Source organism: Apteryx rowi, unplaced genomic scaffold, assembly GCF_003343035.1.
Source record: "Apteryx rowi isolate R43461 unplaced genomic scaffold, aptRow1 scaffold_223, whole genome shotgun sequence".
Taxonomy (NCBI): domain Eukaryota; kingdom Metazoa; phylum Chordata; class Aves; order Apterygiformes; family Apterygidae; genus Apteryx; species Apteryx rowi.
Window position 1 is genome coordinate 1,167,607 of NW_020448564.1, and position 20,417 is coordinate 1,188,023.

A 20,417-nucleotide genomic window follows, 5' to 3' on the forward strand; every position below is an offset into this window, starting at 1 on the left:
GTTTTATGTCTGGTCTGCTCTCCTGACTTGTGTTCCTGCCCAACAGGCAGAGTACTATCACTTGCTAGCTGAGAAGATCTATAAGATTCAGAAGGAATTAGAAGAAAAACGAAGGACCAGGCTGCAGAAGCAAAGCATGATACCAAATGCACCGGGTATGCCGCAGGCTGCCATGAATCAAGGGCCCACCATGGGACAGCCCCAGCCAGGGATGTCTGCAAGTAAGAACAGTTGGGTTACTTTCTACTTGGTGCAGGATAATCCTGTGCTGTCATTTTGGTAGGCTGGTGACTGTTCCCCTCTTATTTCACAGGTACCTGGGTTGCTCAGAGTTAAGTAGAACTTGTTTTTACTTTTTGTTCAGAAGTACTTGCAAAACCTTTGCCTTGCTTTTCTGTTAGCTAATGACCGTGTAAGATGTGAAAGAGTTCAGTCTTAAGAGCTAATTGAAATGTCATAGACCTTTACACTTGCTTTGGGGGTAGGGGGAATGGAGATTAAGTTGTATCCTTAACACTGTAGAACTTCAGTCTTGTTAGTTTTACCTCTAGAATTAATTCAATTAAAGGTAACTTTATTTAATACAAAGGAATACACTTTTGTAGTGCTTGGTTGTGCGGTGTTTGAAATTATCACAGCTCTTAATGTTGTTGCTAAGCAGAGAGTACCGTGAGTGGAGTGCTTAGGTGTTCATGCCTTTCAAAGTTTAGATAGTGGTGGTTGTATGCCACATTTGTTTTTTGGACAAATGACCTTTACAGCATGCAGTAAAAAACACATTTCAGCTTTTTTCTATGTAACTGTCTTCTCTTTTGCAGTAGTTCTGTTCTTTGAATTCACTCTCTTAATGCTAGTTTATTATTAGGTTCCTTTCTAACCAGGCATTAGTACATTAGAATAAAATTGATTTTGATGGAGAGAACCTAATGATCAAAACTAACACTGCTAAAGATTGTAGTGTCTCTTTCTAGGTACCCTTCACACATTAGAATGTGATGAGGCACTGTAGGCTACCTCAGGTATTTAGTATATTTTATCTGGGTAACAGGTAGAACAGAACATCAATCATTGCATGTGATATTTCCAGTTAAAAAATGAGGGACATCCTTTGACATTGTCATCTTATTTTTCCAGTTGATTAAGTCCTTTAAATAATTGAAACACAGGATTTTCATCTATACATTTCTCTAAGTAAAATGGCATCCTGTGCTCTGTGATTTAACTGCAAGAGCACTAGTATTTTTTTCCCCCCATTTATTTGAGCCAAAATCTACTTTAGGATGAATTTTGTGTCTCAGTCTGGATTGAGAGCTCTGGAAACTGAAATAGTTTGTTTCTTAAAAACAAATGCAACAGCTCTGTGAATGTTTTTCTAGAGCAGTGCCTTTCCCTCCCCCTCCTGCATGTGCTAACTGTCCTGAGAGCCTCCCTCTCAGAAGAAAAGGATTTTCTCCATGGTTCAGTTCACTCCTGGATATTCTTAGATTCTTTGAAGTCAAGAATCAAGTTCTTAAGACATCTCATGTGAACAGATGAGTAGCTATCAAAGACATTGTAAAGGGTTTTGTAAAAAGATGGTCATGATTGGCATTAGTCAACTGAGAGGCAAAACCTTCCTGTGTTTCTGTGGGGTTTTTTTTCCCCCTAAAAACCCAGAACCATCCACTAAATCCAGAATTTTATTTCAAAAAGCTTAATCTTAGGGGTTTTTCTTCTTCTTAAATATGAATGCGTTTTGGTAAATCCAGTTCTAATTTCAAGCATGAAAAGATCCAGAAATAAAAGCTTTTAAGACTGGTGCTGTGAATTTGTTTGCTGTAACCTCTGTAGAAAGTTGATCTTCAGTAGTAAGTGTGACACTTTAGTTATCTATTATGTATTCCAGCAGTTCTCAAACTTCAGACCCCTGGTTAACCTTCAGTTGAGCCATACAGTTTTCATAGTGTTTTCAGACTAGAAGTGTGATAAGTGTAGGGTGGTCTGTAGTCATTTTTGATGGTTTGGAATGTTTGTAAAATGCTGAGTTTGTTGTTGTACCTTGATAACATACTTCATAGTTGACCTCAACTTCTGAAAGCTGTCTCTCAGTCTGAGGATATTTTTTGTCAACAGGGCATGCTCATATTTTCAAGGAAGTTTGGGGGGTTTTGGGTTTTTTTTTTGTTTGTTTGTTTGTTTTGCTTCATGCTTCAAGGATTGTTATTTTAAGTGTTTAAAGTTACTGTGTTGTAATAAAATATTATAGAAAAGATGTTAAGATAAAAATGTTTGGTGGATTAAAACCTGGTGGTCTTCTAAATGCCATAACCTTATTCCAATGTCCTTTTTCTAGATGGTCCACTGCCTGACCCAACCCTGATACGTGCCAGCGTGCCAAACCAGATGATGAATCGCATGCAGACACAGCCAGGTAATCATCCGAAGAAAATGTGCTACTCTGAAGAAATTGGGCAACTCTTGCTAAGTGTTGTAGCCTGAGTTTCACCTGCTGTTTTCCCATTCAATTAAGAAAATAGATTATATCTATATTGTGTAATATATACATAAATATATATATTTTATTAGCGTTTCATGCTCTTCTTGGGAATTTAAGTGCTTTATGTTAGGGAACTTGCTTTGTTAGATGAAGAGGTTGATGCTTTTGAAAGTGCTGATTGTGTGGCTGTAGAATGGTGGAGTCAATCAAGTAAATATGGTGGGCCTAGTCATCTTAGAGGAGGGACACCTCTGTGGCAGTTGAAGGATGGTAAGAATTATTGCTTAGAAGAAAGGGGGAGAACCTTTGCATATTCAAGAAATATTTTGGCCAACATACAAGATGCTTTAGGGAAGTATGTGAAGATTTACAGCCTGGAGTTCAGTAAGTGAACTTCTAATATGTAGTTAAGATAATGCAAGCCATCTAAAACTGTAGACTGAAACAAGTTTTTCAGGGAAAAAGACTAGCATGTGTTCTGAAGGAGCGTGGTAGCTTGGACACTTTATAATTGTTCCATGTAACTGATTGATAAGATATTTCCATTACAATAGTGCATGCTCAAAAATTGGTTGATAGAAAATGAAATTGGGAAGGAACTGGCAACATTTCTTCTCCAGATGTTGAACGGTACCCAAAGGAGAATTCAGGCCTTTGTTTATAAGTCTTTTTTTGGCATAAATGTGCAGGAATGAATCAGTTTGGCCAGATGAATATGCAGCTGTCATCAATGGGACCCCGGCAAACCCCTCCTCTTCAGCACCCTGGACAGCTAAGCCAGGCTGGGGCCATGAACCAGGTCAGTGTGCATTGCCTTTCAGCCAGCGCCGACTCACAGGTTTGCTCCCATTGGCTGTGATTACCTTAAGGGCGGATGGGGAGGGGGGAAGAAAGGAAAGAAAAAAGCATTCATTCTTCATTCTGCAAACCCTTTGGCCAATCCTTTTGCATCGCCATTGGGAGATTTGTCTGGTCTATGGTCAGCTTTTAGAACTCGGTGGTAGGGAGTGACTTCTTTGTCTAAAAAATTAAGACTGGGGGGGGGGTGTTATGCTGTCATATCCTTAAAACAAGAAACAAAGATAAACCTTGAGCCATTGAAAATAATCTTTTCCTTAGTTGACTAATCAGAATCATAACTTCTCTCTTTTGAGAGGAACTTTAACAGGCTTTCCATATTGTATCATACAGAAGAGTGGCAGGCATCAGTTTCTGCAACAAGAGAAATACTTTTTGTAAAATGTTATGGAGGTGTACATACGTGGTGTGATATACGTTCCCTTTTTCTTTTTCCTCTTCAACAGATGGGATTTCCTTCACGTATGCAGCAGCCAGGAGTTGGCCAGCCTTCTGGTCAGAATCAGTTTCTACAACAAAACCAGTTTCCTGCTTCTTCCCCAGGAATGAACACAGCAAGCATGCCTATGACTCAGCCTGGCAATCAGACACCAGTTTCTCAAGTAGGTTTCTTATTTATGGAAGGTGGTATCACTGGGCTCTGTCATACACAGGTTTCATTGTTCAGTTTGTAATGATGGAGAACTTGTTTTCTCAAAATGCTGGTAGAATTTTAGTCATTTGAATTCATTTATTGAGCTCCTACATTTTACTGGAGGTAACTTTGGGAATGGCAAGTGTGGAAACATTGTTAGCTTGTTTTCAGGCTTAGTTTTCTTCAGTGTGACACAGGATTTTTGTTTTGGAGTTTGTTTTCATGGAGGAAAGAAGAATTTGTTACTCAGCATACAGCAATTCAGTATTTCTTATTGAACAGTGAAGCAGCAGAGTGTGAGAATTTAAGAGATGATGGGAAAATAAGTCATAAAAAGGTATGTCCAGTTAAGACCCTCAAATGTGTGCTGCTGGCTTACTGTTTGGGAGGGTGGAGGTTGTCATCACTAGGGAAGATCTGAGTTTACCTTCTGGCAGTTTTCTTTCTGTCCTTTCCATCTCCCTTTTCAGCCAGAACTTCTCAGGCCAGGAGGAAGTAGAGAACATCAGTTTGCTTCTTGTTGATGCTCCCTCTTAGTTTGCAGGCAAGATTATTGCAGAGTGACAGCTTTCTTCCTGAACAATCCCAAATTTTCTGTGATCTCATAATAGTACAGTTGCAACTATACTTATTTTTGATGATGAGAAATTCGGTTTCTAGTCTTGGGGCGGGGAGCAGGGAAACGGTTCATTTCTAAGTGCATTTGAATGCTTTTTTCACTGTGGGGCTTTGCCCTATATTTATGATGTACAAATTTATGGTTTCAGAAGGAAATTTTTTGCAAACTAAATATAGGTGTAGCAGATGTAGCACTCTAAGTATATTAGAGTATTAGTTATTGGGTTGAAAATTCTCTTTTAGATCTGAAAAAGCTGTAAAGCAGCTTTATGTTCATGTGGAGCAAACCTAAATAGCATAGCCCATTTCTCCTTTTGAAATGGAGTTTAAAAAAAAAAAAAAGTTTGTTATACTTTTAGAAGTATGCCAGTAATTGTGGAAAAGCAGCCATTTAGCAATAGTTTCTCTCCTTTTCTATTTCAAGTCATTGCAAATGTCTACTTGTTTTCCCACAGGCACAAATGACCAGCTCTTCCTGTCCTGTGAATTCTCCTGCAATGGCTCCAGGTTCTCAAGGGAGCCATATTCACTGCCCACCTCTTCCACAGCCTCCCATGCACAGAAATTCTCCTTCTCCCGTACGGAGTCGAACCCCAACACCTCACCACACACCCCCTAGCTTGGGATCACAGCAACAGCAAGTGGCAGCAGCTGCCACCACTGCCCCCACCCCTACCCCTCAGGCAATGCCACCGGGACCACAGTCTCAAACTATGCACCCCCCTCAAAGGCAGACTCCAACACCTCCACAGGCACAGCTGCCTCCACAAGTCCAGCCTCCAGTTCCAGTTACCCCTTCTGCAGAGCAACAACAGCAGCCCCTGTCACAGCAGACTGCATCTGTTCCCACACCAACAGCACCACTGCAGCCTCAGCACCCCACAACACCTGTAAGAAAATATTTTAATTGTGCTTTCCCTGCAAATCACTAGGTGTGAGGTTTAATTTTCAGTAAGAGTCTTTATTTTTGTGCGAGTCTGATGATGAAGATAGCTCCCAGGATGTTTAATGTCAGAATAGCTTCTGTTACATTTGGGAAGGAACCTTTTTGTCTGTAGATAAGTTTGTAGATCATCTGGCATTTCCACGCAGGAATTACTTTGCAGTATTCTAGTGCATGTTTTGAAATTCCATGTGAAACATGGACAAGGCCCTCAGTAATTCAGTTATGTGTGCATATGCATAACAGTGCTGCACAATAGAGAATATGTAGTTATCTATATACTAGGCCTTTCAGTGCATGTTTCTGTTGCATGTTCTCTCTGTGATTGGAGTTGTGAGGCAGTGCCTTCTTCAGGTGAGGCAAGTGGGAGGACTGGAGTGCACTTAAACTTGGGGGAAGTATGAAATGGATAAAATGTAGATTGGAATGAAGAAACATAATAGGTTCATTAAAAGCTCATTTGTAATGAGTGTGGATTTTTTTCTCAGCTTTCACAGCCAGCCGTAAGCATTGATGGACAGGTGTCCAACCCCCCATCTACCAGCAGCACAGAGGTGAACTCTCAGCAGACTGCTCCAGAACAGCAGCAGCCACCTTTGCAGGAAGTGAAAATGGATATTAAAACAGACGAGGGGGAACCAGAACAGGCAGAGTTGCAGATGGAGGAGAAATCTGAGGTGAGATTGTTGGCCAGTTGTTAGGTGGAATATCTTTTGTATCCAGTGCTGCTAGATACTCTCTGCTCCATGCAAGCCATTCCTTCTGGAGCTCAAGGAGAGCTATAGATGCTACCTGCTGCTGTTGTTTGGATCATCATCTCCCCTACCCCTTCTCAAAGAAGGTCTCTGTCTTGGGGTGAAATAGTGGGTTGCAGCCAGTAGACTGACTGTACTGGTTTCCTGGGTTGGCCACAATAAGGACTGTGATAATGTGGCTGCAGCTGTGAGGCTTTTTGGTAAATGTTTGCTAATGTAAGAGGATGCTCAAGTCAGTCCTTCGAATGTTATTGTCAGCTGTTAAGTTATCATGGGTGTATACATGACTGGCTGCTCCACTGGGCTCTGACAGCTTGTCACTGACAGGTAGAACTGTGGCTGTTGTGTCATGCTTGCAGCCCCAGCACAGGAGAAATGGTCAGAGCTGACTGAAGAGCTGGATGAGTACCTATGTATCTACTTGCAGCTCAGCACTGATTAGCAGCCCCTTGCTGCTAGTACTGTGCAGTCTAGCTGGTGTTTAAAGATAGGTTTTAGCACATCTGTTCAAGTTGTAGATGCAGTTTTGATTGCAGAGTAGATATCCTTAGTCCTAAGGAAGAGTGGTAGGCAGGACAGCAGATAGGTGTAAAGGACAGAAATGGTGACTCTATAGGAGACTAGTAAGTGACAAGCTCTAATCCACTTTCCAGGTTAAAGTGGAACCAGTGGTGGAGGAATGTAAACCAGACCCAATGGAGCAAGAAGAGAAGAAGTCAGAAGTGAAGACTGAAATACCAGAGGGGGAAGAGAGACCTACTACTCCAGCTACTCAGTCTTCTCCAGCAGCTGGGCAGTCTAAGAAAAAAAGTAAGCAGGAACACTCTTCTGACTGAAATTCACTGTATCTCTTTAGAGAAAACTCTGGAGAAAAATGAGCTTTCTTCACTGTAGGCTTATATGGGTGGTTCTTTGTGGCTTTTGGACAAAATTGTCTAGTAATACATATGCTCTTAACTGGCTCTGCTTGGTGAGTTCTTTAAGTCTTTAGTATTAGACAGTAAGCATTAGTAAAACTGTCAATAAAATAGAGATCGGAGATACTTTTCTGTTAATTTGCTAGACAAATTCATTCTCTTGGCATCAGAGGGGATGCATTCAAAATGTAAATTGACTCTGTTAAATTTACTGGTATCATTCTGTGCTGAAACAAGATCCTTTTCGATACGTTGACAGTCTCTTTGTGTCCAGATGATCATTTTAATATCCTCCACAAAACTCAGCATTGCAGAGTGTAAGCAAGCCATGCTAAGTATCTTAAATCCATTGTGTCAGTAGTCTTTTCTCATAGAACTCACATTTTTCAAGAGGTTTCTTCCTTATAGCTGTTTCTGCTGCCTTGCTTATGTTGATTGTTTTTTCCAAAGTTTTCAAGCCAGAAGAGTTGCGGCAGGCGCTTATGCCAACACTGGAGGCACTTTATCGTCAGGATCCGGAGTCTCTTCCATTTCGACAGCCTGTGGATCCCCAACTACTAGGAATTCCTGTGAGTGTCTTAGTGAGATACTTTCCTGGCTTTGACTCCGAACTTCTACTTTTCTGACATATCCGTTTGAAGACAGCTTAAGTCTGTCTTGTTCACATTTTTATATTGATGCATTTGAAGAGGTTGACTTAGGCAATGGCGCTTACAATATCTGAGTCAGAAGTTTATTTTTCTAAGGTTGGTTGATTCAGGGTTCCTTTTGAAAAATGAGCAGGCATACCATACGATGAAGTGATTGCCAACGAATCCTAGTGCTGTGTGGGTTTTTTATGGATGTTGCTTCATGTTGTGATGCTTCTGTTGCTGAATTCTGTAGGTGTTTCTTGTCATACATAAAACTTCATTGAACTAACTTCATGGGGAAATTGGATCATTTAAAAAAAAAATCCATCAAATGATGATTAAGCTGTTAGCAAAGAGGAGACTACTCAGCTTCTAGTTTTTGAGGTTGAATTTTCTGCTTGTTTTAGAATCATCTTCAGAAGAAGTTGCTATCCTTCAAAGATCTGTGTTTTAAATAATCTGGATTGAATGTACAAGGATACTATGTATACATCATATGTATGTGTAGAAATCCTACTTAGATGTTTTCAGCAACAATTTCTGCCTGAAACTTTTTTAAGGGTAAAAACTGCAAGGATTTAAAGCCTGCTGTATTGTTCTAAGCAGGCATATGTGTTTCTAATACTCTTAAGCAAACTCACAAATGGTTGTCAGATTTGGAGGGCTTTCTTAGGAGGAAGAGGAGAGGTCCTGAGGAGGGTGAGGGCGACTGAAAAGAGGCATTCTCTAGGTAAAAGGTTTGTAGAAGACATGACATTTTTTATCAGTTTAATAAAGTATATTGTTTTTTGTTATTAGTTTGTCTGATCTGTTTAAGAGTCACTCTACCATTCCTGCATATATCCTCAGATCAGCTACAGCACTGCCATTTCCTCCTTTCCATAAAACTTTTGTTGACTAGTGTTAGAGGGGCTTCATTTTCTCAACAGTAGAAGAGCAATAGAGCCTGAAAAATAAAGGAATAATAAAAAAGGAAGCATTGGGAAGTGATGTGGTATTGCTTAGCGATTTCATTGCATGTCACAAGGAGTTTGACAATCAAGTCAGGGAAGAACCTGTTTTTCTTGATGTATTGCAGGATTTGTATGCTGGGAATACCTATGCTGTCGTGTCATAACGTAGGTCTGTAGTAGTGTCTTGATACGCTGCTTATTCTTGCAGGATTATTTTGACATAGTGAAGAACCCCATGGACCTTTCTACTATCAAGAGGAAGCTAGACACGGGACAGTATCAGGAACCATGGCAATATGTAGATGACATCTGGCTCATGTTCAATAATGCCTGGCTCTATAACCGCAAAACGTCCAGAGTGTATAAGTACTGTTCCAAACTGGCAGAGGTGTTTGAGCAAGAGATTGACCCGGTTATGCAGAGCCTTGGTTATTGCTGTGGAAGAAAGGTAAGAAGAAAACATTTTTAGTACGTTTCCTTCCTGATACTGAGGCAGGGGGGAAAATACTGCAGTTGCAATTAGCAACTTTTGTGTCAAATTCTGAAAGTGTAACTAGGATTTAGGGATCTTGAGAAATCTGTTTTAGTGTGGGTTTTTTGATGTCTGTTGTTTTTATCTTTTAATTCTATCTGTTGCTTAAATCACCTATCTGTAAGTCCTGGAATAAAAACTGTATCTTGAAGGTTTGCTTTGCTTTTGATTAGGGTAAACCAGTCTTCTGTTGGCAATGAAACAGATATGTTTCTGTTAATTGCAGAAAAAGTGCTCTCAATTTCTGTGTATGTTGAGACTACCTGTATTTCCATTGTCTTGTTTTGATATGCTTTTCCTCTTTGAAGAAGAGCTAACTTGAAAATAGCAGTCCACTGAAGGGTTATTTTTTAAATGACTCTAGCACTTCATGCTCATGCTGTAATTGTGAGATCTGTGCACAGAATGAGATGCTAATGATCACTGTCTGGGTCACACTTGCTTTCTTTGGAGAGTGAGTGAAAACATGTATGAGTACTAAGAAGATCTTTTCCTCTTTGCAGTTGGAGTTCTCACCACAGACTTTGTGTTGCTATGGCAAACAGCTATGCACAATCCCTCGAGATGCCACTTATTACAGTTACCAGAACAGGTAAGGAAAACTTGCTTGGTGCAGTTTTGTGCATGCTGCAATCAATCTGTTAAAGGCATGCATGTATACACATATACACCCTCTTTATACGTGCGCACCTTTATGTCACAAGACAAAAACTTGCTGGAAGTGCCCTTAAATAGCTTACCTTGTGTGCTAATAAGTTCTTTCTACAAAAGCTCATTGCAATCTTTGCTCTTCCTCTTTTGTTTGCAGAAATGTGTGATGTTTACTAGATTTTTATCCTGCGGTTGAATAAATCTTCACTTATCTACGTGTCATATATGCAAAAGCCTATTGTCTTTGCTCCCTACCATGCAGCTGTATTTTTCAGGCAGAACACTTCTGACTAAACTATACAGCGAGTATATTAAGCTCATAATATATATTATACTTGGCAAGTCCTTCTGCTTTTCTAATGTTTACAGTGAAGAACAAGCCTTTTTTTGTTTTTTTTTTGTTGTTTTTTTTTTTGTGGTGCAAATCTTCATTGAGGATTTGTATATTCAGATCTTGTGTAGATTGATTCTTTCTTTTTCTCCCTAAGATCCCTTAAGGAAGCTGTCTTACAGTGGCTGTCAGCAGCTGTGTAAAGTGCTGTCACTTCTACAGCTCTTTTGACTAATCTTTTTGACCTGTGGTTTCTTAAAGGATTTAAACCTACTTGACTTCTGAGAGAAGGCATCATTTTACTGTTGGGAGTGGGAGTTGGGGGGAAGGAAGAGAAACAAGGAAATAGATGCTTTAACACTCCCATATCCCCTGGCTTGTCACCAGAATGCATCTGTTAAAGCAGAGAGCTGGTTGCCTCCAAGCTATGTCATCTCCATCAATTTAGTTCCTGTTTTCTGTTTTGTCCAACATCTTTCAAAAAGGGAAAAAAAAAAAAGGCTTTTACCTGAAATCAAGAAGATTTTGCAAAACTGGCAGTTCATTAAGCACCTGGTCAGGTGAAAGCACTGAAGAACTACAGGAGTTCTATCTTAACTTTCTTAGACTTCATGGAGGTTTGTAGTAGTGAATGGAAGCATTCAGGAGTGAAGAAGTGGAAAACAAGTTTGTCGTATCCCATAAAAACTATTGTAATTTTGGACTTGCATAACTTAGAGCACTTCGCATCATGAGTGAGTATTTTCCACTCACATTTATCCATTGGTCAGCACCAGATGGATTGAAAGAATACTTTTCCAAAACCTGACAGGCTTACGTGTTTTCAAACATTCGCTTCTAATGTTTGTAAAAAAAAAAAAAAAAAAAAAAAGGGGGGGGGGGCGCATGCATGCATGTGATCTGTAAATTACATTATACATGTGCATACATATCTGTAGATGGATTTATAAAATTACTGAAGTAAATTACTGAAGAAAATTACTATTCCATATGTTATCTTAGATGAAGACTGAGAGAGAGGCTTAAATGACCTGTATTCCTAGCTTAGCAGCTGCTATAGTGTCAGTTTGTGTTGCTTTATAACGAACTGTTGCAACTTGTTTGAATTTTCTTTTATTTCTTAGATGTTTTGTGCACACAATTAATGTGCGGTAGTAATGGAGAGGTCATAGTTTCAACACACTTTTGAGGAATATGGTAGAATCTGGAATGAATCACTGTTTCATTCCAGTGTAAACGATGTCTTTCTCTGTAGTGTTTGCTGTATTGATACTTGGACTGTTCTATGCTCATGAACTGGGCTATGGCAGAATCATATCAATGTAGAGCACTGTGTGTGCAGTTAATGCTAGACACTTACTTAACATGCAGTTTTTACAGTTTTTGAGGACAGATTTTATTGTCCTTTAGGCTTCTGATGTTTAGCTTTCCCTTTCAACTGGGAGAGAATCCTGTGGCCTTTCAGCATTTGTACATTTAAGATGGAAAACTATCCCTCTTCCCTTCCTGCACGTTTTCCTGCGAACAGAATTGCTACGCTGATATGCAAGTCAGAGTAGTAGTTCTTCCTTCCTTCTGCTCTTTCCCCTTTCTCATTTTAATTCTTTGCTGTACATGGCATGGATTATTAAAATGAAGAGCTATGGGTATGCTAAAATGAAATACTCTGTGGTTTAATTTGTTATAATCATTTGCTGCTTGTGAACCCATTTGAGAGATTTAATGCTAATCTGTGCTTTGCCTTGGCTTTCTGCTTTGTGTTGTCTTGTCCTGCTTCTGTTTTTGTTTTTCTTTGTTCTGCAAACTCCTATTTCTTTGTTTGTTCTTGTGTGTGTTATTTTTTATTTTTCCTTCATGCTTGTTGTTGTCTGCRCTTGGCTTTGATTGCAAAAAAAAAACAAAACAAAAACAAACAAAAAAAACCCAAACCAACCAAACACAATGTGGGGCCTATAAATCTGCGTCATTGAATATCCCTGTCGCCGTTGATGACCTGGCTCTCTGCTCCTGTCCCTTCCTTGGCCTGCTGTGATTGGTCGCTCCGTTGCTTGGCTTGGGCTGTGTTGTGTGGACGGAGCAGTTCACCCAAATATGGCCTTCTTGCTGACAGGTATCATTTCTGCGAGAAGTGCTTTAACGAAATTCAAGGAGAGAGCGTTTCTCTGGGGGATGACCCATCACAACCTCAAACGTGAGTAGTTGTGTTTGCTTGGTGATACACGTGTACAAGCTGTATCATGGTCCAAAATGCTTTCTCAAAGGGAAGGAGTTTAGTTTGAGGTAACCCCCTCTGTTACTAGGCCAGTATAGAGAGGACCAGAAAACTTTTCTTTAAAAGCCTGGGTTTTTACTGTATTTTTTTTTTCTTTAAAATCTGGATTGACTGAACTGTAGTGAAGAGAAATAAATAAGCACTTGGTGCTTAATACCATAACTATACCACTAGGGAAAAGATGAGAATCCTCATTTTTTTTCCTCCTGAAAAAATGTGGAAGTATTTTATTGTGGGGAAAACTAACCATGCCTGCAGGCAGGTAGGTGACAGACATCTTCTGAAATAAGTCAAACTTAACCTTCTGTTTATAGACTGGACATGCTATTAAACTTGTATTCAACTCCAAATTACAATTTTCGTGTAAATTGGAAGCAGATGACCTCCTTTTGCCATTCAAATACTTTACTGTTGGAATGACACTGGAGCTGTGCATGGATTTAGTTGCCTTTTCCAGCAACTGGTAACAGCAAATTGTTTGGACAGTGTTTCGTTCCACTGTACTATCCTCCTGCTTTCTTGAAAAATGTTGAAACAGATTTTCAGCGACTAAGGAAGCCCTTGAGGAACAGATGAGTACCAAGCAGTTACTCTGGAGATTTTGAGCTGTAAAAGCTTTTTGGGGTAAGGATACTGCAAGAACTCTCTAAATAGAAGCAAGTAAGGGACTTGGGAAAGCCTAAAGCCAAGGGAAGAGTTGTCAAAGTTCAATAACTGAATGGATTGAATTAATTTTCATTGGAAGTAGAAGCTATCTTTAGCAGCACACAACCAAATCTTGGTCATGCTGAGGAATGTGTCTATTTAGAACAGTTGTGAAAGAATCCATTGGGGCTTAGGCAGTTACAGGAGCACACTTATCCTTTAGGAGGAAAGGAAGAAATGACATTCGTATGCTGGTCAGGGTCTTGGGCAATGTTCCTGGGGATAGTATGGATTGCTACTCTACTAGAAGCAAGGACCCAGGGTTTAATTCATGTTGTCCAGTTTTATTAATGAGAGATCTGCAATATGAAGTACTTATGTGAGAGAAGCCACTATCTGTATAAATAAAATTTCTATAAAAATCTCAAAATATAATCACTTAATATATAATTTTTTCTTTAGCCACTCATACAGTGTGATCTGTCTTGCATATAAATTGGCACAGTTTGCCACAAACCTTTGAGTCAGAAGGCATAGAGTGCTTTTGAATTTTTGCACTACATTTGGCAATACAGATACTAGATACAAATTTTTTTTATATATACATATACGTGTGTGTGTATATATATGTGTATATATATATAAATTAAATATAAATAAATTAGTTAAAACAACTAAAAGCTCTTTGAACACAAGTGGTGGTAAGAAAGTGGAAAGAGACTTCCAGTTCCTGATATACTTCCTTTTCATAGCTGGTTTAAACGCTTGGTTGTTATGTAGTGAAGATGGAGACTATAGGCTACACATGAGGAGCAAGTATGTGTTTGAATAAGTTCCCTCACCCACTTACAGCTTTTGTCCCAGGAACTCATTTTACGGGAGCAGAGAGATCCTCCTCCCTTCTTCTGTCTCCACAACACATGGTTAAAATGAGTAAAAGCAAAAAAGCTCAGGAACATATGTGTAAGGTCCTGTTTATTAATATGGTGAGTGAAACTGCAATTTGAAGTAACTGGTAGATTAAACCCTCTTGATTCATCAGATAACAAGCTTGAAAATTTCTGCAGCTGGCTGTGTTCAGGATAATTACTGAAATAAACAGGTAGGAAGGTTAATGCATCTCATTCAAGTTGGATTGAGTCTCTGTCACTGCTTCTGAAGGAAGCATGCACTGATCAGCTCAGATTATACAGCTCCCTCTTAAAAGTAGGTTCTCAAAGATCTGGATGTTGCTTGTGTGATTGTCCTGGACTACTTTGTGCCAGATTGGTGTAAAAGATACCTGGAATTCACTGTCAAACAGATGGAATTGCTGGCTCTGTCAATGATGAAGGAAAAGTCAAGCTCAAGTAAAAAGTCATGGCTGGGCTAGGCTTGCAGGTTTGGCAGCTGAAATTTCTCTTTTGAATTTAATCTAGGAGGAGGGCTAGAGGAATCTGAAATAAGATAACCTTTCTTTATAGCCAAAGATAACTGGAATTCTCTGCCTTCAAAGTGTCGGGTAGGCATATCAAACAGTCATTTCACTATGACAGACTGATCAAACTGGTCCAAAACTTGAATGTCAGCAAGCTACTCATTTATCTTATGGTAAAACTGAAAAAGGGAGAAATGTGTTTCTCTGCAAGTTATTGTCCCATAGAAAAGCATCTTTGCCACAGGCAGAGTCAAGGGTGCCATATACTTCAGTTATCTCCCCCTCTGTGAAATCCAGCTCCCTTACTTAGTGCTAGTGAGTGTTTAAGAAACCGAATTGCAGGTCTTGTCTTGGTGTGTGGAGATGAATGTGGTATGGCATGAACATATGTCATTTTGTGTTAAAACTGAGTTTTATCACCTGTTTCTCCATAGCACGATAAACAAAGAACAGTTTTCAAAAAGGAAAAATGATACACTGGACCCTGAACTGTAAGTAATGCTGTCACATTTTGAATGATCCTCATTTCGTCATAACTATTTTGAAAAGACATACTATTCGTTCATCACCACCTTTGTTTTTCAAGGTTTTCCAAATTTAGTGTAACTCTGTTAACTGACAGGTGCTGCTCTGTAAGCAGCATATCTGGCATTCTGTCCTCGGATGCCAAATTACTGTATCTGCTTTTGAGAAAAATATGAATCTGAATGTATGGGCTTGAATTAGTGCATTTGGTTGCCTTGAATGTAGGTTCAACAGAAGGATGAATGCATATAACTCAGCAATTTGAAACCTTGTTGTGGCAAGTGCATGAAGTCTCAGAACTATTTGTGTCACTTGGCAGTAGCTTTTTTGATGCTGTTGACTTTTCTAGTTGTCACATTTTACAGGCAGCTGTACTAGAAGGAAAAGATCTGTTAAATTTGAATCAACTGATTCTTCTACACTGCCCTGGAAGCAGAACTGTAGACATTCAGTAAAGTTTAGATGTTGGTGACTCAATTGATTTTCCTCTATGTTCCTGAGGTTTTTTTCAATCCACTTCATGCACTCCATTATCTACCTGTGCCGATACTCCTAAAATGTTATCTTTGCTGTCAAACGAATGAGCAAAAAGGATGTGTATTCTTCCCACACTATCTTTCTAAGGGTCAGCCAGTTTGTTCTTCCATTTTACAAGGGCTGTGGGAGGGAGAGAATAGTAACTTGATTCATAACTTGTCTTTGCTTTTGTTATAGTGAAGATGCAGCCTAACACTAGAATAAAAGCCTAACTTAATGTGATGCAATGTGCCCTACATAAATGACAGCCATTCATTGAGTCTCAGACTCTTATAAATAGATGTGTTCAAAAGGAGTCACTGTCCCAATACATGAAGTAACCTTAGGTATTCCAGAAAATTATATTAACCAACATCTGTGAAGGAGACCATATAACTTAGTTCAGCTGTCCTTAAATCTCTGCTGGCCTTCTGAATGTGACTTTGACTTTGCTACTGTTTTTTTTCTCCTCCCCCTTCCCACCTTCCTGCAACATATCTTAAGCTTTAAATGTGATGGGGCATCTAGAGCCAACCTGTTTCTTCTGGTTCTTCACTTCTGCCACCTGTGAATCCATTTTCCTCTCCATTATAGTTACAAGCAGGTCACAGATTTGATCCTTAAAGGGCTTCGTTATATATATATAATATATCTTTATTTTTTACTTACACACACACACATATATATATATTTACGTATGTACATACGTATGTACATATCTATGCATAAAGTGAGGTAGATGGCAGTAAGGCAGGCAAATAGTAATAACGTGTCCCTGCAGTCTACCTGACTTGATCTGACTGGTCCTTAAATCAGTCTGCAGGCTGTGCTCAGTATGGACATGCCTTTATGTTAACAGGCTCAAGAGCATATGTGCTAGAGCACCTCTATTAAAATGTTACAAAGTACACTACCAAATAATGTTGCTACCATACCTCACTTCCCTACCTTCCTTTTTTCCCCCTACAGATTTGTTGAATGTATAGAGTGTGGAAGAAAAATGCACCAGATCTGTGTTCTTCATAATGAGATAATCTGGCCTTCTGGGTGAGGAATTTCTCCTTAACTAGACAGTATCTGATAGATTGACTAGTGTTTTTGTATAAACTTCATTATCTTGGTTACCTCTAAAATTGTGCCTAAAAAAAATCCTATCCAATGGGAAAAGTTGCATTGCCACTTGAAAGGTCTGCAGAACATATATATGGTAAACTCTAATGTAAATATCATATCTTACTGTATCATATGTGAAGTTTTTATTTTTGGATATTTCTAACATTCCTATAATCGGAAGAGGGCCTTTCAAGCTTACTCTGTATTTAAAGATGTTAGTCCTTTGTGAAAAGGAGTTCTGCTTTTAGTTCTTGTAACAGTTTCATACTGATCCGCTTTCTGTACGATTCAGATTTTGTCCTCTTCAAATAAAAGTTTTGTAACCATTAAAGAACTTAACAGAGGAATTTGCTTTTTTTTTAACCTCAATGATCAGATTAAATCTGAAAAACAAGACCTCTCTTCCCCTTTGATCAAGAGCTATGGATCATCTAAAATACTGTTTTTTCCAATTGCTTTAATACCCTTTAAAAAAGCAGATAAATCATAGGTAAATAAAGCTCTCTGAAGAGAGTTTAGGTGTTTCACTCTTGACGAGAGCTATTACTTTTACTGATTTGTTGTCCCATTCGCATTTGTGCTGAAGTAGATGTCCTCTAGCTGAGGAAGAATCTGCCCATCATTTACATGCTACAATGTACTCGGGTGTTTAAAGAAAATGATCAGTGTTATATAATTCAGTATCTCATCTTCAGCTGATACAGTGGTTTGAGAAGGAATATTTTAAGCCAATGTTGTCAGACATCCTAGTGAAGACCTTGTTTTTTGGGCTCAAGCTGGCAGGTGGTGGCAGGAGGATCTGATGAGGTATGCACCATCTGAGCTCCCAGCCTCTACTTGCAGCCCTGAAACAGTTGGGCCATTTTTGCTGGCAGTGTTCTTTGTCTTTTGTTTTTACTTCAAATTTCAGTTAAGCTCTTTTCTGTACTCTCTCTGTTAAAAGGTTTTGCTCCTAATGATCAGATGCTAAGGAATTTATGGTTTGATTCGGGATGATCTTTCACTTTCTTGTATTTCTGCTTCAGCTTTCTCTGTGATGGCTGCCTAAAGAAAACAGGGCGAACCAGGAAAGAGAACAAATTTTCTGCTAAAAGTAAGCTTCTGATACTCACACCAGAAATCTTAAATAATATTTGTTAAGAATGGGGAAGAAGTGGCTTTTATGCTCATTTTGCATTTGCATCAATCTTTTATTTTAATCAAGTTAGAAGTGGGAGGATAGTTTTGACCAGATTCAATTCTGTGATACTCAGAATACTTGTGTTCACAGGTGTTTTCAGGTTAATAGTCTGTCGTAGAGAGTTAATGCTCTGTTTTAGAGTCCTGCTAATGCAAGATACATGGCCTTTTATCTCAATTGCAGTATTAATAGCATTGGGAAATAGTTACTGTGCGATTGCAGTCTAACTTAAGTTTATGATGACATGTTCAAGTCACTACGACCACTGCTGCTCTTAAAAGCTTTGACAGAGACAAAGGTTGCATCAGCTGGTGACAAATATCTCTACAGATGTTTCCTCTTGATTAAGGCAGCTGTTTTGAAAGCATTACAGGAAGAAATTTATGCAGTCGTCCATCTGTTCTATAGACAAAAGTGTCTCAAAAGCTTTTTTTAACTTGGTGCACTTTAAAATAGTGGATAGTTGTATTTCTGCTCAAAAAAAGAAAACCAATAGCATCAAGATTTAAACATGATTTAAACAAGTGTTAAAAACATAGTGCTATGTGATAGGTGCTACATAGTGCTACTTTTTAAGTGCTGCTTTGACAAAAAGAAAGGAGAATATCCAAAGCTACCTTGAAATTTAGGGGATGAATTGATGGGCTTAGACACAAAAGTGTTCTCTTTAACTGTTGTTGTGAAATGAAATGAAATGAAAAGCAAACCAGTCAGTGGATGGATGGTTTCAACATCTTTGTCTCTTTTCAAAATCCAAACTTTCTGGATTCACTGAGAATACTACAGGAATACAGGGGTTCTTTTACAGTTTTTCTCAGTTGATGTTTCTAGCCACCTATTTGCATTGCATATTCAATGTAGTATAGTGATGCTTTGTGAAAAGGTATCAAATTGAATAATAGAAAAGTTGATGGATTTTAACTATTAAAAGCTACAGACAATGAGACAGGCCCTGATACACCAAGAGTCTTAAATTCCCTTTCAACTTTAGGTCGTCTGTCAGCTAACTTTCTGCTTGTACTTCTTTTGGCTGAATTTTGTTTGAAAGGAAAAACTTAACAAAATATATACTTGCAGATACAGTAGTAGTCCTTTTTAATCAAAATATATTTGCATTTCCTTTTGGTAAGGAAAGATACTGACTTGGCTACAGTCTGACATTATGGGAAGAATATATTTCCAAATGCAACATCAACTCTTGGATCTAAGTCTGGAAGCAGTGTTTGTAATCCAGTTTTTTGAGTAATTAAAAGCTTCTGTTTAGGAGGAGCCTTAATTATGACTGGCTGCATTAGAAAACACTTTTAATTTAACATTTGAGTAGAGTAATCCCATTTGAACTGTTCAGTTTTGTATACATCCAGAGTTGTATTGTTTCTGTAGGGTTACCTGCTACAAGACTTGGTACCTTCTTGGAGAACAGAGTCAATGATTTCCTAAGACGACAGAATCACCCTGAGGCAGGAGAGGTTACAGTTAGGGTGGTACATGCATCTGACAAAACTGTAGAAGTAAAACCAGGAATGAAGGCAAGGTATGTCCTTTCAATTTCTAATTTTGCTTTCTTCTAAGCAAAAAGCTATTTGAATTTTCTTATGTGCTACTACTTAGAAAAAGTAAAGACTGTATTGTATTCAAAACCTCACCACTGACCAGCTTGTGGCAAACATATTACAGCAGCAGCATATTAAATAGTTGTGATCAGTGTCATTTTTTTTCAAAGTAAAAAGTGGGTGGTGTCTTGTAGTTGAGTAGTCTTTAAGCATGGTTTTTTAAATTATCTTAAAATTATACTTGCAGTAGCCATCATTCATCATTGTTGTCTTTACTTACTGCCTTGTATTCTCTAATATGTGAACATATTTGGTATTCCCTTTTACTTTCTGTAATCTGCAGGTTTGTAGACAGTGGAGAGATGGCTGAGTCTTTTCCTTATCGAACAAAAGCGCTTTTTGCCTTTGAGGAGATTGATGGTGTAGACTTGTGCTTCTTTGGGATGCATGTACAGGAGTATGGCTCAGATTGTCCCCCACCCAATCAAAGGTGAGGAGCTGCAAGAAAGTTGATTTTATTTTTAGTACTGTCTCAGCTGGGTGGACTTTCTGAAGTTCTGTATAGATCTTGAGTGTTGCATATCAAAAGACTTTAATTTCTCTTAGTTTCTAGTAGCTAGTAGTGTTTCTAGTAAAAGTAGTGTCTGTAATGGGATTTTTTTCAGTAAGAATCGCTTCTTACTGGAGAGGCTGACTGGCATACATGCTGACAGCAAGATCAGGTCAGCATTCTAAAGGAAGCAACTGGATAGTTCAAGAGAGATGAGGCTGGAATATTAAAAGAAAGATGAGTTTCTAGAAGTAAATTAGGACCAGAGTCTTTGAAGATTTGTATTGCACTGGATGCTTCAAATAAATAATGTATTAATATGTAATGTATAATATAATGTATATGT

The 20,417-nt window shown here is 38.7% G+C and overlaps 1 protein-coding gene across 3 annotated transcripts in view; it reads left to right on the forward strand.

The window, feature by feature from the left end:
• The window catches only part of EP300 (E1A binding protein p300), a 67,676-nt gene that overhangs the window by 37,542 nt on the left and 9,717 nt on the right, over positions 1–20,417 (forward strand). For 2 of the 3 annotated variants that reach the window (XM_026064973.1, XM_026064971.1), the window contains 16 exons: positions 47–221; positions 2,333–2,410; positions 3,166–3,275; positions 3,781–3,936; positions 5,042–5,476; positions 6,018–6,206; positions 6,938–7,094; positions 7,652–7,770; positions 8,995–9,234; positions 9,822–9,910; positions 12,411–12,491; positions 15,069–15,125; positions 16,645–16,722; positions 17,814–17,881; positions 19,352–19,502; positions 19,865–20,011. In XM_026064973.1, coding sequence (XP_025920758.1) covers positions 47–221; positions 2,333–2,410; positions 3,166–3,275; positions 3,781–3,936; positions 5,042–5,476; positions 6,018–6,206; positions 6,938–7,094; positions 7,652–7,770; positions 8,995–9,234; positions 9,822–9,910; positions 12,411–12,491; positions 15,069–15,125; positions 16,645–16,722; positions 17,814–17,881; positions 19,352–19,502; positions 19,865–20,011 — 2,330 coding nt within the window. The remainder of the gene's footprint in view (positions 1–46; positions 222–2,332; positions 2,411–3,165; positions 3,276–3,780; positions 3,937–5,041; positions 5,477–6,017; positions 6,207–6,937; positions 7,095–7,651; positions 7,771–8,994; positions 9,235–9,821; positions 9,911–12,410; positions 12,492–15,068; positions 15,126–16,644; positions 16,723–17,813; positions 17,882–19,351; positions 19,503–19,864; positions 20,012–20,417) is intronic. The other variant, XM_026064972.1, reaches the window with a different exon arrangement.